Source organism: Lotus japonicus, chromosome 1 (genome assembly GCF_012489685.1).
Source record: "Lotus japonicus ecotype B-129 chromosome 1, LjGifu_v1.2".
In the NCBI taxonomy this organism is placed as follows: domain Eukaryota; kingdom Viridiplantae; phylum Streptophyta; class Magnoliopsida; order Fabales; family Fabaceae; genus Lotus; species Lotus japonicus.
In genome coordinates, this window is record NC_080041.1 from 108,930,284 (window position 1) to 108,954,005 (window position 23,722).

At 36.1% G+C, this 23,722-nt stretch overlaps 2 protein-coding genes across 2 annotated transcripts; both read right to left on the minus strand.

Annotated features, from left to right (window-relative positions):
* Positions 1–1,887: 1,887 nt before the first annotated feature.
* On the minus strand, positions 1,888–8,621 carry LOC130718297 (uncharacterized). Its single transcript, XM_057568853.1, has 9 exons — positions 8,564–8,621; positions 8,171–8,257; positions 7,257–7,364; positions 7,112–7,169; positions 6,731–7,018; positions 6,378–6,652; positions 4,979–5,554; positions 3,680–4,780; positions 1,888–3,551 (listed from the first exon to the last, which is right to left on the minus strand). The coding sequence occupies exons 1-9, from the start codon at positions 8,619–8,621 to the stop codon at positions 1,888–1,890; spliced, it is 4,215 nt and encodes a 1,404-aa protein (XP_057424836.1).
* Positions 8,622–22,117: 13,496 nt separating this feature from the next.
* LOC130718309 (replication protein A 70 kDa DNA-binding subunit C-like) lies at positions 22,118–23,660 on the minus strand. The gene is made up of 6 exons (XM_057568881.1): positions 23,505–23,660; positions 23,074–23,341; positions 22,903–22,999; positions 22,510–22,788; positions 22,291–22,426; positions 22,118–22,162 (listed from the first exon to the last, which is right to left on the minus strand). The coding sequence occupies exons 1-6, from the start codon at positions 23,658–23,660 to the stop codon at positions 22,118–22,120; spliced, it is 981 nt and encodes a 326-aa protein (XP_057424864.1).
* Positions 23,661–23,722: the final 62 nt, after the last annotated feature.

Consider the following 23,722-nt stretch of genomic DNA (forward strand, 5'->3'; position numbering starts at 1 on the left):
CCAGATTGTCGAAGTCAACTCTTGCTTCACAGCACACATTCAGTTCTTCTACTTTCTTGGCACAAGTGACTACATTTCGTGCATTCAGAATCTTCTGTGCTTCTTCGAATATTTGATTCTCTTGATCTTCGGCAGTTTGTTTGGAAGAAGCAGAAACATTTACCTTAGGTTTCCTCGATTTGCCCATGATTCTCAGAGAATGAGGTTTAGGGTTCAGAGAGAAGGGGGAAATGTTGGAGGAAGGAGTATGAATGAATGCAATGCACACGGATAGTTTCAAAACCGTAAGTGTAAGTGAGTGGGAGATCGTGTGTGACAGTGCATATAGTGGGTTTAATGGTAACCGTTGACAGTTTTAAGAAATTAAAGGCAAAATCAACGGTTATAAAATAGATAGTCTGAAAATAGCATAGTAGAGGAGAGTAGACATCATCATTATAGCAGATATACCACGCGACTCAAGGAACTATGTCACAAATGAAGTGACACGTGTATTGTTGCCTACCACAGAAGTTTAACCGGTGGGTTAAGTGCTTCTGATCGAGTAACTTCTGAAGGAGGTAACATCTGATGACTTCAGAGGTACCATGGTCAGAAGTTCTGAAGAAAACCTTACTCTGGACAAAAGTCCATGTTCAGGTTTTCAAGAATGAATAAAAACCTATCTTCTGCTAACAAGATGAAGATAACAAGATACCAAATCCAATGAGAGAAGTTTGAAGAAAAATGTTCAACAAACTTAGTGCTAAATAGTTGAATTTTAACTGGATAAACTTTTATTTTAGTGACTTTGTTTTTAACCTTATATGTCATACTTTTTGCTCCAAGACATACATATCAATGTTGGCTTTTATATATGGCTATAGTTACTATATTGCAGTTTATGATAATTGAACTTTTAGTATGAAAGTTAACTACTGACGTAGTACTGATTATATTTATGCTTAAAATGGTTGTGTGTAAACTTCCATTGCACAAATGGCCTATCCCTTCAACAGGTTAGACGTACCTATTTTTTTATTAAATGAAGTTGCTTCTTTAAGTTAACAACGAAACCAATGAATACATAATAAGTTCATCTTTAACATTTTACATATAATAAATTAAATAATCAGATACTTACATGTACAAATACCAAAACCCTATAAAAGAAGAAAACTACCCCACCTAATACCCCCTTGAAAATAGACTTAACAAAACATGCCTCATTAAAACCTTTCTAGGATAAAACCCCCTTGGGAAAACCTAGTAAGGAAAAAGAGTACCTATTTTGAAAAGTCAAGAGGAATTTTCAAGGGTGTTTACAAAGAAAACTAATACTCAACCCAAACCCAATTGGTAAGCCTTCCAAAATCAAGACCAAACCTTCCACCAAATTCTTAATACAGAATCTGTACCTCCAGGAAATAACCAGCAGACGTAGACTTGTGAAAAAGGAACCAGGAAGCAAAAGTCATTCTAATGGGAGCTCACGAGTTTGCATCAATCAAAAAAACCAATATCCTCCACCAAAAGAGAGTGTTGCAACACCATCACTTAGAGTACAAAAAATGGCCATCCATACTTCATTTTAGTTGAACAAATCTGTTATTTAACTGAGCAATACAAGAGCACGGCTACAAGATCCATTCAAGCAATGTACACCTAAAATCACTTACCATTTATGAGAATCCATGCCTTCCATTAAATGGTACATAGGAGACCTTCCCCATCTGGAGATTCATTTGAAAATAAACTAACTATCATAAATATTGAGTTAACATAAATCATAAAATTACTATTTATCATAGTATTTGCTTAAAAATTGTCACTATCTAAACCTACCCTATACTAAATTTAAATAAGGGGACCAACATATATAATTAGCAATTGACTCATCTTCATACCTCAACTTAAATTTTTGAATACTTCTTTGTAAACAACATTTTTTGTGTGCTCCAAAGGCGGAACCTCTGTCTGGTCAACATAAATTTTCAATCCATCCCTTGATTTCACACGCGACAACGCAACATATAGTTGACCATGGGAAAAAACAGGTCTCGGTAAAAAAACCCCCACTCGAGACAACGTCTGCCCTTGACTCTTATTAATTGTCATTGCAAAACAAACACACACCGGAAATTGCCTACGTTGAACTTTAACATGTAGACCACTATCAGAAGGAACAATAGTCATGCGTGGGATGTATGTTTTTGTGCCAGCTTTATTTCCATTTAGCACTTTCCCATAAATCAAATTTGGTCTAAGATCCAACACAATAAGCCGAGTTCCATTGCATAACCCAGCTGAAACATCAATATTTCTCATTAACATAATGGGCGTTCCAATTTTCAAACACAACCTATGATCAGGAAGTCCAGATCCCTTAATGCCGTTCAAAAACTCAATGGTTATCCAATTTGCATCAATGGCTACATCTTCATCAACTTTGACTACACTGTCTGAACTTAAATACACTTTTTCTTTGCCAGGTACTATGGAAAGCACAAACTGGTTCACACTATCAACAATATCCAAAGTGGGAGCAAGAATAGCTTTATCAATAAAATATTCCTCATCAAAAAAATTCCTTTGAATATCAGGGTAGGTGGAATAAACTATACTTGACACAACATCATCTTTAAAGGGAACCATCAAGTCATGTGGAATATCTAAATCACATTCACCATCATTGTAATCACCCAAATTACCATCACCAATATCAAGTATCCACTTGCTAAATTCAACCAATTTTTCACAATCATGTAAAGAATCATTCCCATGCAAACGCATATTCTCAGTAAGTTTTAAGACTTTGCAAAATTTCCATAGTCTTGATGAGTTAATAGTAGCCATTACAATTTCTTCCCTACTTGCTTTCGGGATAATAGGAAGAGTTTGTCTAAAATCTCCCCCTAAAACCACAACTTTTCCACCAAAGGGCTTTCCCCCACCATAAACATCCCCAACTTCCATTATATCACGCAAGGTTCTATCAACAGCCTCAAATGCCCACCTATTAACCATAGGTGCCTCATCCCATATAATTAAACTTGTATGTTTAAGCAACTCTGCCTTGTTACTACCCAGCCTAATATTACAACATGAATCCTCATTTAACACAAGTGGGATACTAAATAACGAATGTGCAGTCCTCCCACCAGGTAACAAAAGAGATGTTATACCACTGGATGCAACATTCAACACAATCTTCCGCTCAGATCTTAATCTATAACTTAGAGTTTTCCAAAGAAAAGTTTTTCCTGTACCACCTGAACCATAGACAAAATAAAATCCTCTATCTGATTTATTAACTGCATCAATAACCTCATCATACACTTTCCTTTGACCATTATTCAACTTCATCAAATGGTCATTATGTTTAACTGACATATCATCAATGTCAAATCTTAACTCATTAAACAACATGACATTCTCAAACTGAGGGACTTCATCTGAAATAGGATACGGAATGCCAGGAAAATCCTTTAGTGTTTTCCCATTATTAACTAACATTTTTTCAAGCTCAACCAAACAAAGCGTCTTCAAAGTCTGATCATCCAAACGCAAAGCTAGATAAAATAAAACAATTTATATAAAGTCAAAATAACAATTACTTTAACAACCACAAAGAAATGACATGTACAAAACATAAATATATACATGTATATAAACAAATACATAAATAAATAAAAAATACCTGGATTGCAAAGTAATTTCCTTCGCTTATAAAGAATTCCATCGGCTAACAACCTCCAAGTTTCCTCAAAAACTTTTCCTGGTGTGACAATTGAATTAGATAATAGCAACACCATAAACAACTTTCTAACAGACATACCACCTGACAATTCAGCACAATCAATTAATCCATCAATAAATTCTTTATCATCCTCTAATAATCCCAAGGCAGAACATGCTTCCTGAAAGCTCACTCGAACAACACCATCAACAGTTCTCAAATCGGCATAACTTGTGCATCCACATTGTAGATTTAACAATAAACGCAAATAATATACCTCCCCACACCCCAAAGGTATAAAATTCATTCTTCCAATGGAAAACCCTCTTTTGCGTGGTCGCCACTCTTTATCTTTAGGATGCCAAACAAATAACTGCGGATACTCAGCATATGTCAAATGCCTACCATGTTCATATATCATATTAGCAACCATCCACCCAGTAAACATTGTTTCAGACATCTGACCTCTTTGAACGACCCTATCAATTGGTTCTTCATTACCATATAATACAACTTGTTTGTTGGGCATATGAAAAGGTAATCGCTGAACGGGAGGCCAATGATCATGAATACGAAATGAAAATGATCTCCAAGCAGCTTCACAAGCAGACAAATAACGACAATCATAATATTGTTGGATCTCATCAACCTCCGGCACATTTTGTCCTTCATTACATTCATTTTTCATTGAAACTGTAACCCGATCAACTCCTTTGTTGATATACTTAAATAAGTATTTGATGCAATTCGATTTGTTACAATATTCAATGTTAATGTGGGCTTGGTACTTCATCAACAATTTTGCATTATAAGGAACAACATACCCATTATCTAATTGAACATCACGTCTTTCAACAAAAACACCAGTGTTCCTCCTTCGATATGTCGGATAACCATCAATGTCAAATGAGGTCTTATCCACATATTTCTTAGGAAAAAATTTGGAACACCGACCATTTACCATGCACGGAGAATTTTTCCTACTACTACCACATGGACCATGGACCATGAACATAGAAACAACTTCAAATAGTTTCGGGCTAGCAACTGGATCAGGTAACTCTGCACATATAACTTAATCAATTTTCTCTGGTGTTGTTAGCTTTGAACCAGGCGCTAACCAAATAAGTATATGGGCATGTGGAAGTCCCCTCTTTTGAAACTCAATGGTATACATTCCTATAAATAAATTAATCACCCATTTAATATTTTTCAATATCTACATATATATATATTATATTCAATTGAAATATTACTAACCAGCTGAGACTTTCCCAAAATATTGACCTTTCCTCAAATCACGCATTAACTGCTTCACTTTAATATGAAAAACCCGACACGAGATATCAGGGCGATCATAGGCATTCAAGCCTTTTTCAGAAACACACCTTTGAATTTCAAGCCACTTTGGGTTGCAAGTAACAGTTATAAAAAGATCTGGATATCCAACATGTTTACAGATTGCCATTGCATCTTGACAATTGTTAAACATATATCTTCTTCCACCAGTAAATGATGAAGGTAGAACTATCCTTGTTCCAACTGATGCTGAATCGACATCACCTTTCTCCATAGCCTCCTCCAATCCAGATAAGAAGTCCCGACGTATTGTCTTTTGATTACCCTTGATATATGATAATCTTTGAGCCTCAATCATCGAATAACAATCCACAAGAAATTGTTGGAATAATCTTCTACTACGCAATATAACTGAATCCTCTCTCATTCTTTCATGAATTCTAAAAGAAATAAATTCTCTCAAAGATACTCGTACTCTCTTTTTAAAAACACGACCATCTCCATCTTGGCGAAACAAAATATCTTCTTTATATCCATCTTCTCCATTAGGAAAAAGCAAAGGATATTGCAACGGTAAAAATGAAGTGTGTGTTGAAGGATCACGCGCTTACCACTACGCCAAAACCAATTGGTGTTAGTGAGGGCGCAACGTTATTTCCTTATAGCGTAGCAGACAGCGCCCCGTTTCGAACGCTACCTAGCAGGCAGGATGCTGGCCCACCTGGACCCAACAATCCCCCCCCCCCAGCACCTGCCAGCCAAACTAGCTGCACAGCATGCCTTCCGTGGGATTCGAACACGGGACCTGGCTCTGATACCAATTGAAGGATCACGCGCTTACCACTACGCCAAAACCAATTGGTGTTAGTGAGGGCGCAACGTTATTTCCTTATAGCGTAGCAGACAGCGCCCCGTTTCGAACGCTACCTAGCAGGCAGGATGCTGGCCCACCTGGACCCAACATGTGTCTCATGAATTCTTCTAAGAGTACCATCCATGTTGGGTCCAGGTGGGCCAGCATCCTGCCTGCAGGTAGCATTCGAAACGGGGCGCTGTCTGCTACGCTATAAGAAATAACGTTGCGCCCTCACTAACACCAATTGGTTTTGGCGTAGTGGTAAGCGCGTGATCCTACAAGTGGTATCAGAGCCAGGTCCCGTGTTCGAATCCCACGGAAGGCATGCTGTGCAGCTAGTTTGGCTGGCAGGTGCTGGGGGGGGATTGTTGGGTCCAGGTGGGCCAGCATCCTGCCTGCAGGTAGCATTCGAAACGGGGCGCTGTCTGCTACGCTATAAGAAATAACGTTGCGCCCTCACTAACACCAATTGGTTTTGGCGTAGTGGTAAGCGCGTGATCCTACAATCCATTGAACTAACAACTATGTCTCGACCACAATCAGTAGAATCAAAATCACCAACAATTAAACCAGCTACCTCATCCACAGAAGGTAAATTGTACACTCTTGGGTCTTTGGGTCTAGCCCTAAACAATCTTAGAGAAATCCTTAACAATGGGTTGATAGAAATGAAATCACGTACCTTTCGAAATGATTTCACCAAGACATTACACTCATCAACCATTGCCAAAAGATCTTCAATTAAGGATTTGTTTAGCTTACAACTTCCATCCGAATTCCTAAACAATAAAACAAAAATATTAATAACATTAAAACATAATATACAACATTCATAAGAAAAAATAGCATTTACGTACCTAAAGTGTGAACTTCGATTTTGGATCTCATTCTGAGTATCATAAACATAAAGTTGGGCAAATTTAGGAGTCTCTCCCACATTTGGAAGCAAGCTACCAATACGATGATAATTTTGCCCACTAATAACAAATTGTGGTGGACCGCCTCCGTCATTTAGACCACTTTCAATTTTTCCACCAAATGAAGTAAAAGCAAAAGCACTATTATAACTTCTTATATTTGCTAAGAATTCTCGACTACGAACATCATTTCCCATTATCAAATCCCATAATAAAGTCGGTGGCTTCCTGAAGAAAGGAACTAACACTTTTCCGTTTAGACAACACAGAGAAAAAATTGTGGGAATATTATTCTTTTTCTTTCTAACTCCTTCAGCATACCAATGCAAAGCCCCACAATACTGACACTCATACTTCATGTCTCCAATATCAGAATATTCTGCATTTAAATTCAATAACACTTACATGGAAAATTTTTCACAATCAACCTTTAATTACAAATTTATATCATAAAACAATAATTTACCCTCAAACTCATCTAAATTTTTACTGCAAGGCATATCATCTCGTTCACCATCTTCACTATCTTCACTTTCATCACTTGATGAACAACCACTAAATGTTTGAACTTCATCTACAAATAGTTGCAATTTATTATTATTTCATCTACAAATATTTACTTAAAAAAATAATTTATTTTATTTTAAGTGAATTTTTTGAATAAAATAATTTTTTATTTAAGTTTGTCAATAAGTTTTTTTTACAAAAGATGCAATTTAAAACCATTTGGAGATAAATATTTCAAATATAAATTAGGAGCAATATGGACCATTTAAATTTTTAAGAGTGTGTTTCATTATGTTCCACCATTTTCTAAAGAACAAAAATGTGATATTCCAAGAGCATTTAATTTTCTTCTCTTCTGCTCCATCATAAAAACATAACAATCACAGAACTGAACTCAAATGTGACATTCCATTCACAAATGTCTACCAAACAATACTTTAAATTAAAAATCAAAATCATGGTTCGAAAATGGAAATGAACTGTCCTAGACACCAAAAATTGGCCATAAAATTATTTAAATTATATACCCTGGCCGCTTATCATCTCTACTAATCCAATTATCCACACCAACATCACTCGCGCCATCTTCTTGTACTGGACTTTAAAAAGTATACCTTATATTAATTTCTTCAACTTCAGATTCATATCATATCATATGACACCTAAATAACCTCCATTGTAATATTTTATAATCCACAAAATCATCCCCTTGGATTTAAACTACTAACTCAAAAACAGTCATCTTTATAATCCCACTTTTGATAATTCGTTCATTTGACAGTTAATATTACTTATCTTAAAAATTTCTAAAATCAAGTTATACATTTTTCACTCACTCAAAATTTCACATTATAAACCATTAGAAAAAAATACCAGCATTAGTCGACACCGATGACGAGGAAATATCCATAGCATCATAAAGAGTGTCATTAGCCAAACTTGAGGTAACCCTTGAGCACACTACCAAAAGATAAAAACTAAGGTAAAAAAAACATTCACAACAAAATAATCACTACTAATTAACATGCTAAGTTAATTAACTCAACTGAATTTCTCTTGGCGCATATATCTTTGGCCTCTCGGAAAACATTTCTTTTTGTTACCCCTTGTTCTTTCTTCAGATAATGAGGGCACCGATCCCTGTCCAATACCTTACCAAAAAAAACACAAAGGATTAATAAGCTCAGCTCTTCTTCATATATTCATATCAAACACTTTTAATCATAATTCTTTCACACAATTGATATAGAAGGAACACATATTTACCTGTTGATTTGCTACTGGACGACATTACTCTTTTATATTTTCTAGGAACACCAGCCATGACAAAGCACCACAAATCTGCCCACACTAATTACCTAAAAATTTAACAAACATGATACTAATTAAATGAATATGCCAGAAAAAAAAACCAATTGTTCCTCCCTAGAAAATAAGGGCAATAAACAAAACACAATGATCACCTAGCTTACATGCTCTTCACAAATGAAATTTTACAACCTACTTGTACTATATTTATACTGAAAATGTGTTTTTTTTGCCTCCACGGGTGTTAAAGGTATTACCTCTATAGCAAACTAAATCCAATATACTTAGAGTCACTTTTTCATGAAAATGATTCTTCCCAAAAAAGTAACCAATTCATTACAAAAGTCAATACTTCTCTAGTACACAATTTTTTAAAATTTTAATGCGTTACACTTTTTACATGATAAAACAACTCTTCATCCTTATATTTTGTCATCGTACCAATATAGCTTCTAGAACAAACATAAGCTAAAAAAACTTTTCCACGAATGACAAAAATTTACTAATAAATGTTAACTTTTTACAATGCTATGTGAACTTCTCTTAGTCAAGTACCCTATGTTATGTACTGAATACATATAACCTCTATCATAAATAGCGTACTACCAAATTCAAATAACAAAATTATACATACTTCATAAATCAGGTATTTACATATACTATACTATTAAAGTAAGAACAAAATAATTTTCCCACTAATACTTTATGGTAACCCAAATTTGATTAAAATACATTGCGTTACATCATACATTTTATTTTTCCTAAAGTCTAGAATGGAGGATCCTTCCTCATTCTTCTGCACTCTTGACGCTGCTCTGACCTCTCCCTCTCCAGACGATCCAGTGAATACTGGATGTTGTTGAGACTGACGTTCAGATCTTCCCTCTCCAGAACCTCTTCTGTTGTCTTGAGCTTCTCCTCTATGGTCTTCCTTTCTTCCAGTAGCCTCAGCTCAAGCTGGCTGAGTTCTTGAACTTCTTCCACGAAGGCAAGAAATTCCTTCAAGTCGTTCTTCAGCTCTGGACGAAGGTCCTCCTCAAGCAGTGTCCTCGTTAGCTCTGATATGGTCGTTGTACCCTCTGGATGCCTTATGTTCAGGAACAAGTCCTCCTCACAGGCCTTCCTTCTGAGCTCTTCAAGTGCTTCCATGTATGATGCCATTTTTTTTAATTGTTCCAGTTGTGAAGCTTACCCTCTTTCTCCATCGCTTTATATAGGCTTCACTTTCTCTCTGAAAGTTAATGCTTCTACAGTTTCTCGAGGTTAAGTTCTTGGTAACTGACCCCTTTCATTACTTCCTTGGCCGGTGGTAAACGTTCTTCTTTTGCATTAACTCTTCTATTTATTTCGCCTAACTCTGATTCTTGTATCATTTTATTTTTTCTTCAAACTTAGAAATTCTCTAAGGGGGAGTACCTTGTACTTCAAGCTAAGTTTTTCACACCCCAGGCTTTTTGCTTATGACAAAAAGGGGGAGTACAACCCAGTTTTTGATGTGTAAGATGTGTTAGTGTGATTTATTTTTCTTTTGGAGAATTTAAGAGTTCCACTTTTATGACCATAGATGTGTCACTGGGCAAATACAAGGAATACATTTCACTTCTTCTGAAGTGATATTAGTTTGACTCCGACCCAAAACTCTGATACCTTGTCCGTTGACTCTGAATACTTATGTGCTCTGATTATTCTATTTCATCTATGTCATGAGTTTTTCACTCTGAACTCTTATATTATTTAGCTCAGAATCTAGATTCAGAGGGAGCTAAGCTCAGAATCAAGTGGTGGCTTGAATTCATAATGAACAAGATAAACTATTCACATCAGGATAAGTCTTATTCTATATCCCTAAACTCTGAGTGAATTCAGTTTATTGTTTAAGAATTGTTCATCAAAAATCTTAGTTTTGTCATCATCAAAAAGGGGGAGATTGTAAGATCAAGTTTTGATCTAGTAGTACAACTCTATGTTTTGATGATTACAAGTTAACCTTTTGATATGAACAATTATGGTACTCTAACGTGTTTTTCTAGGTGTGCTATTTACAGGCTCTGACCTTGATTCTGTCTCACACAAATCACAAGCACTGTGCATAAAGAGTGACCCAAGCAACGCTTTCGCATTCTCCATGTTCACTCTGAACAGTGGAAAAGCTTCAGAAGATCTGAAGTCTTACAAACTCTGATATGGACTCAGTCACCAGAAGTTCTGGAGATCCAGAAGATCTGGCAACCAAAAGACTCTGAAGACTCAGAAGCTCTGATGATGTAGAAGACTCTGACAATCCAGACTCTGAAGAGTGAAGACTCTGAAATTATAATTTCAATGCACAAACCATACACAACTTATATAACTTAATTTACTTTATTCCTACTCACCCTCTTTTATTATTTGGACAACAAAATTCCCACAACCATTCCCATAATTCTATAACAGAAAACAGCTGTTTCAACATAACGAAATTATATAATTTTAGAAAACAGAAACATTCATAAATGAACATAGGTCAAGAGAACAAACTCTCCCTTGTGACTAAATAAAAGAACAAGACAACAAAGCAACAATAGGAAATAGACCAAGCAAGACCAAATACCTGACACGTACTGGAGAGTGTGATAGATGACATATAAATCACCTTCAACAAGTAGATAATGGACAAAGCGGCAAAAAGACTTTTCGAATTCACCATATCCCTTTTCACGCCCACTTCATGAAAACAACACTTCAAAAGGCAGACACCTTGCCCCTAACCTGTCAATTTACCCAAAAATCAGCAGCACCTTTACAACCTGAAACTTACCCAAAATACGAAACAGGGGAACACCACATATGCCAGATCCTTCTAAACCTAACAAAATCTTCCCTTATTGACATTCTGAATGCAAACCACACGTGTATATAACAGAAGCCAATGTCAAATCCTTTTCAAAGTTTTTCCACACAAAAAGCCCAATCACTATTATATAAAATAAAAGAAAATAAAACAAGATCACAATTTATTTATATATCAATTAAAAAAAGTTGTCTTAAAATTGGAAAATATCTTTTTATGTAAATACCATTAATTACTAACTAATAAATAATAAACATAAACTTCACTACAAAATAATTTATCAAATATAGTAAAAAATAAAAAAAATCTCAAAAAAGGTATTTGATGTTCACTATATCACATGTTTTATTTTAAATATTCTTTAAATATATTGTTTGATCTATAAATATCATATTGAAAATAACTTCAAGAATTATAATAACAAATAATTATAACCAAGGAAAATAAATTTAAATTTTAGTAAATAAAATTTTACAATATACAAGTTCTAACATATTATAATTTTAAAAGTTAAATCGTTTCATTGTTGATAAAAAAATAAATAATGCTATTATAACTTATACTACCAATTTTTTAATTAATATAAAATATTTAAATTTCACTTAATTGTTTCCAAATTATAAAAAAAAGGTTAATCACTAATCTTTTGATGCTATTCTAATAATAGTTATTCAAATAACTAAACTAAACTATTAGTATTATTTTTATTAAATATTTTTATATTAACAAATAAATAATTATTAAAAATAATTTCAATATCCTGGATACTTAGATTGCAGCAACCATATTTAAAAAAAAATTGCCTAACTAACAACCCTGGCCAGATGATATATTAATTACACACGATATAACTAAAAAAAACACATATAAATTAAATAAATAAATATATCAAATCTAAATAAAATATCCTTATAACAATTATACGCATTCGATCGTTTTTAATCAAATCCCAAACAAAATAAAAAACCATAAAATATATTTTAACCTTATTTGCTTTATCGAACAAATCAAAATATGAACTACTTATAAAACAAAGATATAAATAAAAATTACAAAGGTTAAATAAAATATAATGGTCCATGACTCAACATATTATCTCCCTTTATTATCTTTATCAGATGACATCTACAAATCCAGATACAATAGTCTTATAATTCTTAAAATGTAGAAAACTAAAAACTTCCAGTCCACATAGAAGGAAAATTACGGCATACAACTTTGATAACAAAATAAATTAGACAACTACAATATACAATAAACACCATACTCCATCTTTCTAAGAAATTTAAATATTAAATAGCTTACATTAGATACTTCCAACATCAACCCCAAAAAAATACAAATCTATAGTACTGAATATTACTCCAACCTAACACTCCAAGTAATTTGATATCACCTAAATCTTCCTTGCCTTAACATCAGCACAATTGTTCTCACAACCTTCATCATCATCCTTAGAAGATCCCTCAACAGACAACCTTTTGCATGGTAACAAAGATTTTCCAATAATAGAATTAGAGGCCTCACTTCCACCTTCTGTACTTACAAAATGTTGAACAACATCTTCGGTTTTATCAAATTCAAAAGCTAAACCCCCACAAGAAATATTTATCTGCATTCACCAAAGAATATAAAAACTTAAACTAACATACAGATAATTAAAAACACCAACTGCACTTTAGATTTCATACTAATCAATCAGCATACCACTGCCTTTTTTTCACAAAAAGAAGAAGCTTCATATGCTTCCCATATGTCATAGTAATTAAACACTATGGACCTGCCGAAATCACACACTTCATAAACATTGCAATAGTTTTCATCGACATTAAGACAGAGTCCATTATGTCCCATTGGTTCATAGAAAGAATACACATAATCCAAATCCTTCAAGTCCTAAACATCCAAACACCTCAATCAATTAGTGCATCAAACAAACAAACTTCAAATGACAAGACTATACCCAAATCTAGATTTAACAATCCATTTTCCACCAGCAAAATACCTGAATTGGATATATCACTCTAATTTCATCAATCTTTGGATACGAAGAATTCAGAAAAGATAGATCACCCACAGGTCCACCAACATCTATACCACTTGCAAGAATCCTATAAAAATATGGTTGAATACATTAATCAGTATTTTCAAATAAAATAAAATAAAATTATTTACATTTGATTAATCAAATCAAAAACTTGTTTGCATACCTGTTCTTAAACGATATAACTTCGTCAATATCAGCATTTAAGCTAATTTTAGCAGCAGGTATCAATGTCTGAAGCAAATTTGCACCTACAGCGAGTAAAAAATTTATGCACCAATTGACCAACCATCTATATCTCAAAATAAGCATAAATTAAATACAAAGCCATGAAAGAAACTGGTGTTCAAACAATCAACAAACCAGTTAAACTTACGTCTGCATTTCTTAATCTTGGCATATTGGACAACAACCACAGGCTTCTCATTGGTATGAATCAATAAATATTCAGTCACAATCCTCACACAGTCCCCAAGCACAAGAAATACAACTTTACCCCTATTAGAAATGTTATAAATTAGATGATATCAACACTTAACTAAACTAATTTTTAACATACAATTAGAAAGACTCTCTCAATAATCCCAAATATTAGAGAAATTACTTCTCATCAGATAACTCCATCATAATCATCTTCATTTCTTCCAATCCACCTAATTGAATTCTCTGAGTAGAAATAGCAGTTAACAACCCCACCATATCTGACATCAATAATCATAAAAATAAAATTACAACCAAAATAAAACAATTCTGCAAGTTATAAACATGAAAATCATGCAAATCAAGTAGTTAACTTACCAACTAAAAAATCAGTTTGAATTTCAGGACAATTAAGATCTTCAGAAGATCTAAGTGACAATCCTGACATTGGAATTAAATTGCAGTCCGACTCAATAACCTTCGTTTTCCCACTAAATAATAACCTATACGCATGCTTAGTAGCACGGAATGATCCTTTAGCAGGCAAAACAATCAAAAAGGATTTCTCATACACACTGCCTTCAACAAATTGGTGAGCCCACTTACGGAACATGGCCTTCCCTAAAGATGCTTGTATTTTATCTCCCTAATTAAAATAGAGGTTAGGCAATATTATTCAACTCTAATAGCTGAATAGTAAAATATGAAAAAGCTAAATTATACATACATTTTGGTCCATAAAAACCATCTCCAAAGTAGATGGTGCTTCATTTATAAGAACAGCAGGTAAAAACCACCTACGAATAACTCTCACTTTTATTTTCCATTTGGAGCTCGGTGGGCAGAGGTCAACCACTCTATCAAATGCATTCATAATTCCCAGAAAATTAGACAAAATAGGATTTCAAATGGTAATATGATAAAAATGAGGATCTCACTTGTCTGCCATTGACACCAGCTTATAAACGACTTTCTTAAACTCTTTCCATTAAAGTTAAATTGCTAGAAAAAGTAATTTTAAATAGAAAAACAACTTTTTCTGACTAAAAGGAGATACACAATTTCAAATGATCCAATATAGAAAGACCAAAAATAAATTTTGCACTGAGTGTCACTTGACTACTCACCTTTAGCAGTACCAACCTATAAAACAGTTTTCCATACAAGAAAAAGGTAACCCATGGCAGAAATGTCACAGTTAAGTACAATATGATGTGAACAATTATGGTACTCTAACGTGTTTTTCTGAGTGTGCTATTTACAGGCTCTGACCTTGATTCTGTCTCACACAAATCAGAAGCACTGTGCATAAAGAGTGACCCAAGAAACGCTTTCGCATTCGCCATGTTCACTCTGAACAGTGGAAAAGCTTCAGAAAATCTGAAGTCTTACAAACTCTGATATGGACTCAGTCACCAGAAGTTCTGGAGATCCAGAAGATCTGGCAACCAAAAGACTCTGAAGACTCAGAAGCTCTGATGGTGTAGAAGACTCTAACAATCCAAACTCTGAAGAGTTCTCTGATGTCCAGAAGCAAGAAACTCTGAAGACCATGTACTTCCCTCTGAGCTCAGAATCAGAAGCTACAACGGTAAGAGGATTTGTGCTTTCCCTCTGACTCTGATCAATCAGCTTCACAACTTCCTATACGAAGCGCTCCCCTGATCAGAAGTCTACAAAATGGGTGTTCAGAAACAAGTTGAATGAGAAAGGAGATGTAGTCAGAAACAAGGCAATGCTAGTTGCTCAAGGCTACAGCCAGCAGGAAGGAATAGACTACACAGAAACATTTGCTCCAGTAGCAAGACTAGAAGCAATCAGACTGTTGATCTCTTTCTCAGTGAATCATAACATAGTTCTTCATCATATGGATGTGAAGAGTGTCTTCCTAAATGGTTATATTTCAGAGGAAGTCTATGTTCATCAACCCCCAGGTTTTGAAGATGAGAAGAAGCCAGACCATGTGTTCAAATTGAAGAAGTCACTCTATGGTCTGAAGCAAGCTCCCAGGGCATGGTATGAGAGACTCAGCTCATTCCTTCTGGACAACGAGTTTCTAAGGGGTAAAGTAGATACAACTCTCTTTTGCAAAACTTATAAAGATGATATCTTAATTGTGCAAATCTATGTTGATGATATTATATTCGGTTTTGCTAATCAATCTCTATGCAAAGAATTTTCTAAGATCATGCAGGCTGAATTTGAGATGAGTACGATGGGAGAACTCAAGTACTTTCTGGGAATACAAGTTGATCAAACACCAGAAGGAACATATATCCATCAGAGCAAGTACACTAAAGAACTTCTGAAGAAGTTCAATATGCTGGAATCTACAATGGCCAAGACTCCAATGCATCCTACATGCATTCTGGAGAAAGAAGATGAAAGTGGTCGTAAAGTATGTCAGAAGCTCTATCGTGGTATGATAGGTTCACTTCTATACTTAACTGCATCTAGGCCAGATATATTATTTAGTGTTCACTTATGTGCTCGTTTCAGGTTATTGTGATGCTGATTATGCTGGAGATAGAACAGAGAGAAAAAGCACTTCTGGAAATTGTCAATTTCTGGGAAGCAATTTAGTGTCATGGGCAAGCAAGAGGCAATCAACAATTGCTCTATCAACTGCAGAGGCAGAATATATCTCAGCAGCAATATGCAGCACCCAGATGCTCTGGATGAAACATCAACTGGAAGACTATCAGATCCTTGAGAGCAATATCCCAATCTATTGTGATAACACTGCTGCAATATCATTGAGTAAGAATCCTATCTTACATTCAAGGGCAAAGCACATTGAGGTAAAGTATCACTTTATTAGAGATTATGTACAAAAAGGCGTACTTCTTCTGAAGTTTATTGATACTCACCATCAATGGGCAGATATCTTTACAAAGCCCTTAGCAGAGGATAGATTTAATTTTATTCTGAAAAATCTGAATATGGACTTTTGTCCAGAGTGAAGATCGATCAGAACCTCTGACTATGATACTTCTTGATCAGAAGATGTCTAGTCCAGAAGGTAACTCCATCAGAGTGTATGTACCCATTGGTGCTGACTCTGAAGCTGAGACAGTAACACGTGTGTCAGTATCTCTGATGCATAGTTCCTTGTGCCTGTGTGACAGTCTGTCATGATGTGTGTACATGTGCTTCTCTCCTGTGTGTGATACGTGTATTTACTGTTACTATCATGTCTTTAATTTTTAACCGTTGATCTTAAAATGCTTTTTGAATCAACAACTGTTATTTGACAAAACCCACTATACACACACGATCTCCTACACTTTCGGTTTTTACTCTCTCTCTTCTGTTTTTTCAAAAACCGCTTACCCACGATCTCTCTCTCGCTCTCTATTCATCTTTAACCTTCATCTTCTACCCAAAACCTTCAACCGCTCCAACAATGGTGAGACAAACCAGAAATGAAGCCGCTGAAGCAACAAGTTTCCCTCACCTGGTTGTGGGTCAAGCTACAGGCCAAATGGGTCCTGAAGCTCCTGATCAAGGTCAAGAGCAAGTAATTCCGATTGCAGAACGGGGTTGTGCCGTTCATTGTGTGTATGCTCCTGAAGAACTTCAAGTACTGGCAGAATGGAGATTCGACCTAGACAATCTTGCTGCAAATGGGTATGACATTCGTCCTGAAGTCCGTTTTCAAGGCTGGGAAAATTACTTCAACAGGCTTCGAGGACCGGTGTATGACAAATTGGTCAAGGAATTCTGGAAACACGCTGATTGCGATGACACTCAGGTGGTATCCCACATTCTTGGAAGGAGGATCATAGTGACAGAGAAATCATTTGTGAACCTACTGGGTGCAGAGTCTGCACATGGGTATCGATTTCAACTCACTGAATCGAAGCTGAAACCCAAAACGAAGGATATGACCAACAAGGCCCTGTACACCACATACAAACCGGGCAAGACTGATTACAAGGTGTTGGACCTTCATCCCAAGCTCAGAATTTGGCACAAGATTCTGCTCAACTGTATCAACCAGAGACCAAAGGGCAGTTCCCCAGATTACATCAACTTCAGCCAGAAGGCGATGTTATTTTTCATTCAAGACAAGTAGAAGATCTGCCTTCCCTTCTTCCTGTTCTCTTACTTGAAGGAGTGTATCAAGAAGTCCAGAACTACTGCCTCCATCAAATCAGCAATCAAGTATATCCCTTTTGGGAGATTGCTATCAGATCTCTTCATTGAGAGCAAGCTTGTGCAAGATCTGGTCAACGTTGGATGCATAGAGGATCTGACCACCATTGTCAGTGATGTCTTCACTGCCAATTCTCTAAGGAAGATGGGTCTGGTCAAGAAGAAAATCGCCCCAGCTCATGAAGACACATCTTCTGAAATCAGAAAGAGAAGGGTGCCTCTAAATGACTACCCTCTGTGGACACAGGCAGACAACCCAGAAGCTATTAGGTGCTATGTTGAAGACCTAAGGGCTCAAGGCTTTGAAATTGATCTAGATGAATTCTTCCGAAGACTACCGCCAGCTCCAGAGTTTGAATCTTCTCCCAAGAGGAAAGTTCAGAGGAAGATGGTCTTAGAAGAATCCGCTGAGGAATCTGATGGCTCTCAGAAGAAGAAGAATAAGGCTGACCAGCCAAAGAGGAAACATGATGAAACCATCAAGCCTGATGCTGGTGGTGATGATAACGTTGGTCCTAAGAAAAAGAAGAAACAAGTCAGACTTGTGGTGAAGCCTACAAATGTGGAACCTGCTGCTCAAGTCATCAAAAGGATTGAGACTCCTGTCAGAGTGACTCGGTCTTCAGCACGATCATCAAGTAAGTCTGCTATTGCTTCTGATGATGATTTAGATACATTTGATGCACTCCCCATCTCTGCTATGCTGAAACATTCCTCCAACCCACTCACTCCTATCCCAGAGTCCCAACCAGCCACACAAACCACTTCACCACCCAATTCACCAAGGTCTTCATTTTTCCAGCCTTCTCCAAATGAAGCACCTCTCTGGAATATGCTTCAGAACCAACCTACCGGACCCTCTGATCCAACCTCACCTATTACCATCCAATACAACTCATTAACTTCTGAACCCATCATCCCTGACCAACCAGAACTTAACCAACCAGAACCTGGACCCAGAACTTCTGATCACTCTGTCCCCAGAACATCAGAACGTCTGGTTGCCAGAACCACTGATACAGATTCATCTACTGCCTATACACCTGTATCATTCCCAATCAATGTTGCTGACTCCTCCCCTTCCAACAACTCTGAATCCAATCGTAAATTCGTGGAGGTCAGAAAAGAAAAGGTGTCTAGCCTAGAAGAATACTACCTCACCTGTCCAAGCCCTAGGAGATATCCTGGCCCTAGACCTGAACGTCTAGTTGACCCAGATGAACCTATCTTGGCCAATCCTTTACATGAGGCAGACCCTTTAGCTCAACAGGCTCAACCTGACCCTATCCAACAAGAGTCAGTTCAACCAGACCCAGAACAATCTGTGTCTAACCACTCTTCGGTTAGATCACCCAATCCTCTGGTTGAAACCTCTGAACCTCACCTTGATGCCTCTGAACAACATGTTCAAAACTTTAACATTGGCTCTCCTCAAGGTGTTTCTGAGGCACACAGCAGCAATCACCCAACCTCTCCAGACCAATACCTCTCCATAGTTCCCTACACTCACCTCAGACCCACCTCTCTCTCCGAGTGCATCAATGTGTTTAATCAAGAAGCTTCTTTGATGCTACGCAACGTGCAAGGTCACACTGACCTGAGTGAGAATCCTGACTCTGTTGCTGAGGAATGGGATAATCTGAGTACTTGGTTAGTTGCTCAGGTCTCTGCTATGATGAGTCATCTCATTGCTGAAAGGGATCAGAGGATAGCAGCTGCTAAGCAGAGAATTGCCAGAAGAGTGGCTCTTCATGAACAACAACTGAGACATAAGCTTCTTGAAGCTATTGAAGAGGCCAGAAGAAAGAAAGAACAAGCAGAAGAAGCTGCACGTCAAGCAGCAGCTCAAGCTGAACAAGCTCGGTTAGAGGCAGAAAGACTTGAAGCTGAAGCTGAAGCACTTAGATGCCAAGCACTTGCACCAGTGGTTTTTACTCCTGTTGCTTCTGCTTCAAATCCAGCTCCTCAAGCTGCTCAGAATGTTCCTTCCAGTTCTACACAATCAAGCTCGTCCAGACTCGACATCATGGAACAACGTCTTGATATTCATGAGTCCATGCTGATTGACATGAAGCAAATGATGATGGAACTTCTGCGTCGCACTGATAAACCTTAGCTTTAGGATCTCTTCGTTTTTCCCTCTTAACTTTGTTTGATTTTAACTTCTGTTTAATTTTTAGTTCTTTTTTTATTTTGCTTTGTTCGTTTGTGATTATATATGCATATATATATATATATTTGTCACTCTGTGCTTGCAAAATATTTTCTTTATTCATAATCATCATATGTTTACATTATACATTTTCTTTTTCTAAAGTCTAGAATGGAGGATCCCTCCTCATTCTTCTGCACTCCTGGCGCTGCTCTGACCTCTTCTTCTCCAGACGATCCAGTGAATACTGGATGTTGTTGAGACTGTCTTTTAGCTCATCCCTCTCCAGAGTTTCTTCTGAAGTCTTGAGCTTCTTTTCTATGATTTCTTTCTCTTCCAGCAGCTTCAGTTCAAACTGACTGAGCTCTTGTACTTCCTCCACAAAGGCAAGGAATTCCTCTAACGACTCTGACGACTCAGAAGCTCTGATGGTGTAGAAGAATATGACAATCCAGACTCTGAAGAGTGAAGGCTCTGATGTTCAGAAGCAAGAAACTCGGAATACCATGTACTTCCCTCTGAGTTCAGAATCAGAAGATACAACGGTCAGAGGATCTGTGCTTTCCCTCTGACTCTGATCAATCAGCTTCACAATGTAAATATATTGTATTTTAACCAATTAAACATTAAACATTATTTCTAATTATAATGTTCTTCTATTGTACACTAACCAAATATAGAAAATATAAAAAGTCACACAGAATACACAACAACATATTTCATTAATTAACAACTGCAACATAGTTGCAAACCAGTGCAAGTTACATAACCATAGTACTTAGTAACATACTTAGTAACATACTTAACCACAACACCAAACTCCTATTTTACAATAGGCCATAACTCCCAAAATATACCCATGCCATTATCATCACACATACCACAAAAGAGAAACCACCAAACTGCTATATGACCCATAGATCAAAAGAAGCACACTACACTGGTTATTATTTCATACTAATATAACTACTTCTTCTCCACTTTGACATTCTTCATCTTCAGTTTAGGAACAGTTGGAGGTTTCTTACAATCTTCATCAGCCTTCCTCTTGAAAATGTTAGCAGAGCTTCCCACATATGAAGGATCACTACCAAGAGAAGGGGTTAGAACCTCAGGGGATAAAACCACACAGGACTCAGAGGGGTCCTCAACTGCTACCTTATCTCCAGCAGAATTAACAACAGTCAAAGGAGTGGGGCATCTAGCCTAAACATCATCAAAATATATCATCAGTCAGAAATCAATTCCAAATTCCAAATAAACACAAGAAAACCCATTGAAAACAAAATTAATCTATTCAATGGTTTACCAAATTTGAAGTCTGGGCAGCAGAAATTGCCTTAAAGGCTTCTATAATAGAAGGATCATCACAAATACGCTTCACACAATAAGAGTCATCAAACTGGAAAAAATTATTAGATTTCTTCTCCACCTTAAACAGCAATTCTTTCCCTACCAATTGTTCTTCCATCAAGGGAGTAATCTCAGCAGATTTAGGATCCTACAATAATAAAATGAAATTCATTCATTATACACAAGAACAAAATATATTAAAATAAGCATTCACATCTGCCACAAATTGTGTTCCATGTTATTATTTACTTGCGGGTTATCTAATCTGACAAAAATAAAATGGATACCTTCAAATTTCCCAACATATCCTTGCAAGACTTCTTAATGAGATGATGAGCATCAGAGTCAAACAACAGAAAATTTCTAGAATCAGTGCCATCAAACACCTCAAGCTTAATCTTGTATCTACAAAGCAAAAAATTGGTTACTAAAAATATCAAAAATTCAATTAAAGTTAACACTATTCATATTTCAGGTCACAAGAACAGCACCTTGCAGAAACATCCATAACATGCTTATAGCAACCGAGGCAGAAATATAATCCATCATCAAAAGTCACAGCTTTGTGACACTTGCATGCAAAATACCACCATGGATCATCTTGCAACAAACCAACCACAGTTCCATAAACAATAAACAATCCATCCTGCAAACAAACCAGAGAAATAACCCTATTAACTTTGCACAACCAATAACCTTAAATCTGGAAAACAAAAATAGCAAAATACCTCAGTAGTTTCATTCAAAGCACATATAGTTTTCTTAGGATAGTTGTTCATAAAATCTTCAAAAATTGGAACATAAGGATTAGGAGAAATAATATGCCCCACAGGTTGATTGGCCTGCATATTAAGGCCAGATATGCTACAATAAAACAAAAGACAAATCAGAAAATTCAGAAACAAGTCAACCTAAAAATTACAAATAACAAACATCTCAAAACTAACCGGTCCATCAAAGATTCAGCTTCAGCAACCTCAGGATTAAAGATAATCCTCGATGCTTTCATTACATTCTGAAGAACATTCTTACCTATAATAAAAACAACAGAAATTAAGTGGAAATCCAATATGATTATCATTCCTTGTATAAATAAAAAAGTATCTCTAAATGACTTAAGCTTTGCAAGCTGGAGAACCACAACAGGCTTTTCCAAAGGATTAGAACTAAGGTAGTCCAATACAATCTGAACATACTCTCCAAAAAGGGCACACTCCAGTTTTCCTCTGTTAAAAAATAAAATATACACACATATAAATACAAAATAGTAACAGGAAATAACTTACAACAGAAGGCTGAAGCAAATATTCAAATCCTTCTTAAATAAAGATAGGCCATACTTGTCATCACTAATTTCAAGCAACATCATCTTTGTAACAATGTCATCCTTGACATAAGTCCTTTCCTCAGAGGTAGCTGTCAACAAACCAATCATATCTACATCGAAATATTTGGATGAGAAAATTTCAAACAAAATCTATAGCCTAGGCTCATTGTTAAAAAACACCCACCAACTAAGTATTCCGTCTGGAAGCCATCATCATTAAGTTGAGCAGAATCCTTCAGAGAAAATCCCCACCTTGGGATAATGCTACTCTCAGCTGGAATGATCTTAGTTTTAGGATTAAAAAGAATCCTAAAAGCATGATCAGTAGGTCGATAGGCACCCAAATTGGGGATCAAGTGAAAAAATGTAATGATATAAACATTTCCTTCCACGAACTGTTCACCCCACTTCCTAAACATGAGCTTCCTCACAGTTGCTTGGATTTTTCCACCCTAAAATGACACATAATATTACATTATTATCTGAAGTACAATCAAATAACAAAATCAATCTAAGGGACATGAAGAAAAATTAACATACATATTCAGCAAAAAAATCACAATATCACAATACTAACAATAAAAAAAACAAAGCGTAAAAGAACATCACACATACATGTTGATCCAGTAAAATCAACTTCATTGAAGCAGGTTTGTTTTCCCCAGCAAACCCATCAGCAATCCATAGTCGAACAACTCTCACTTTGATCCTCCAATTGTGATTTGGAGGGGACAGGGTCACAACGGGATCAATTGCAACAGACGATGGCATCAAAAACCAAAAACGAATTACCAATGTAAAGACACAAATTTTTGTTCTCAGAATAATGTTGA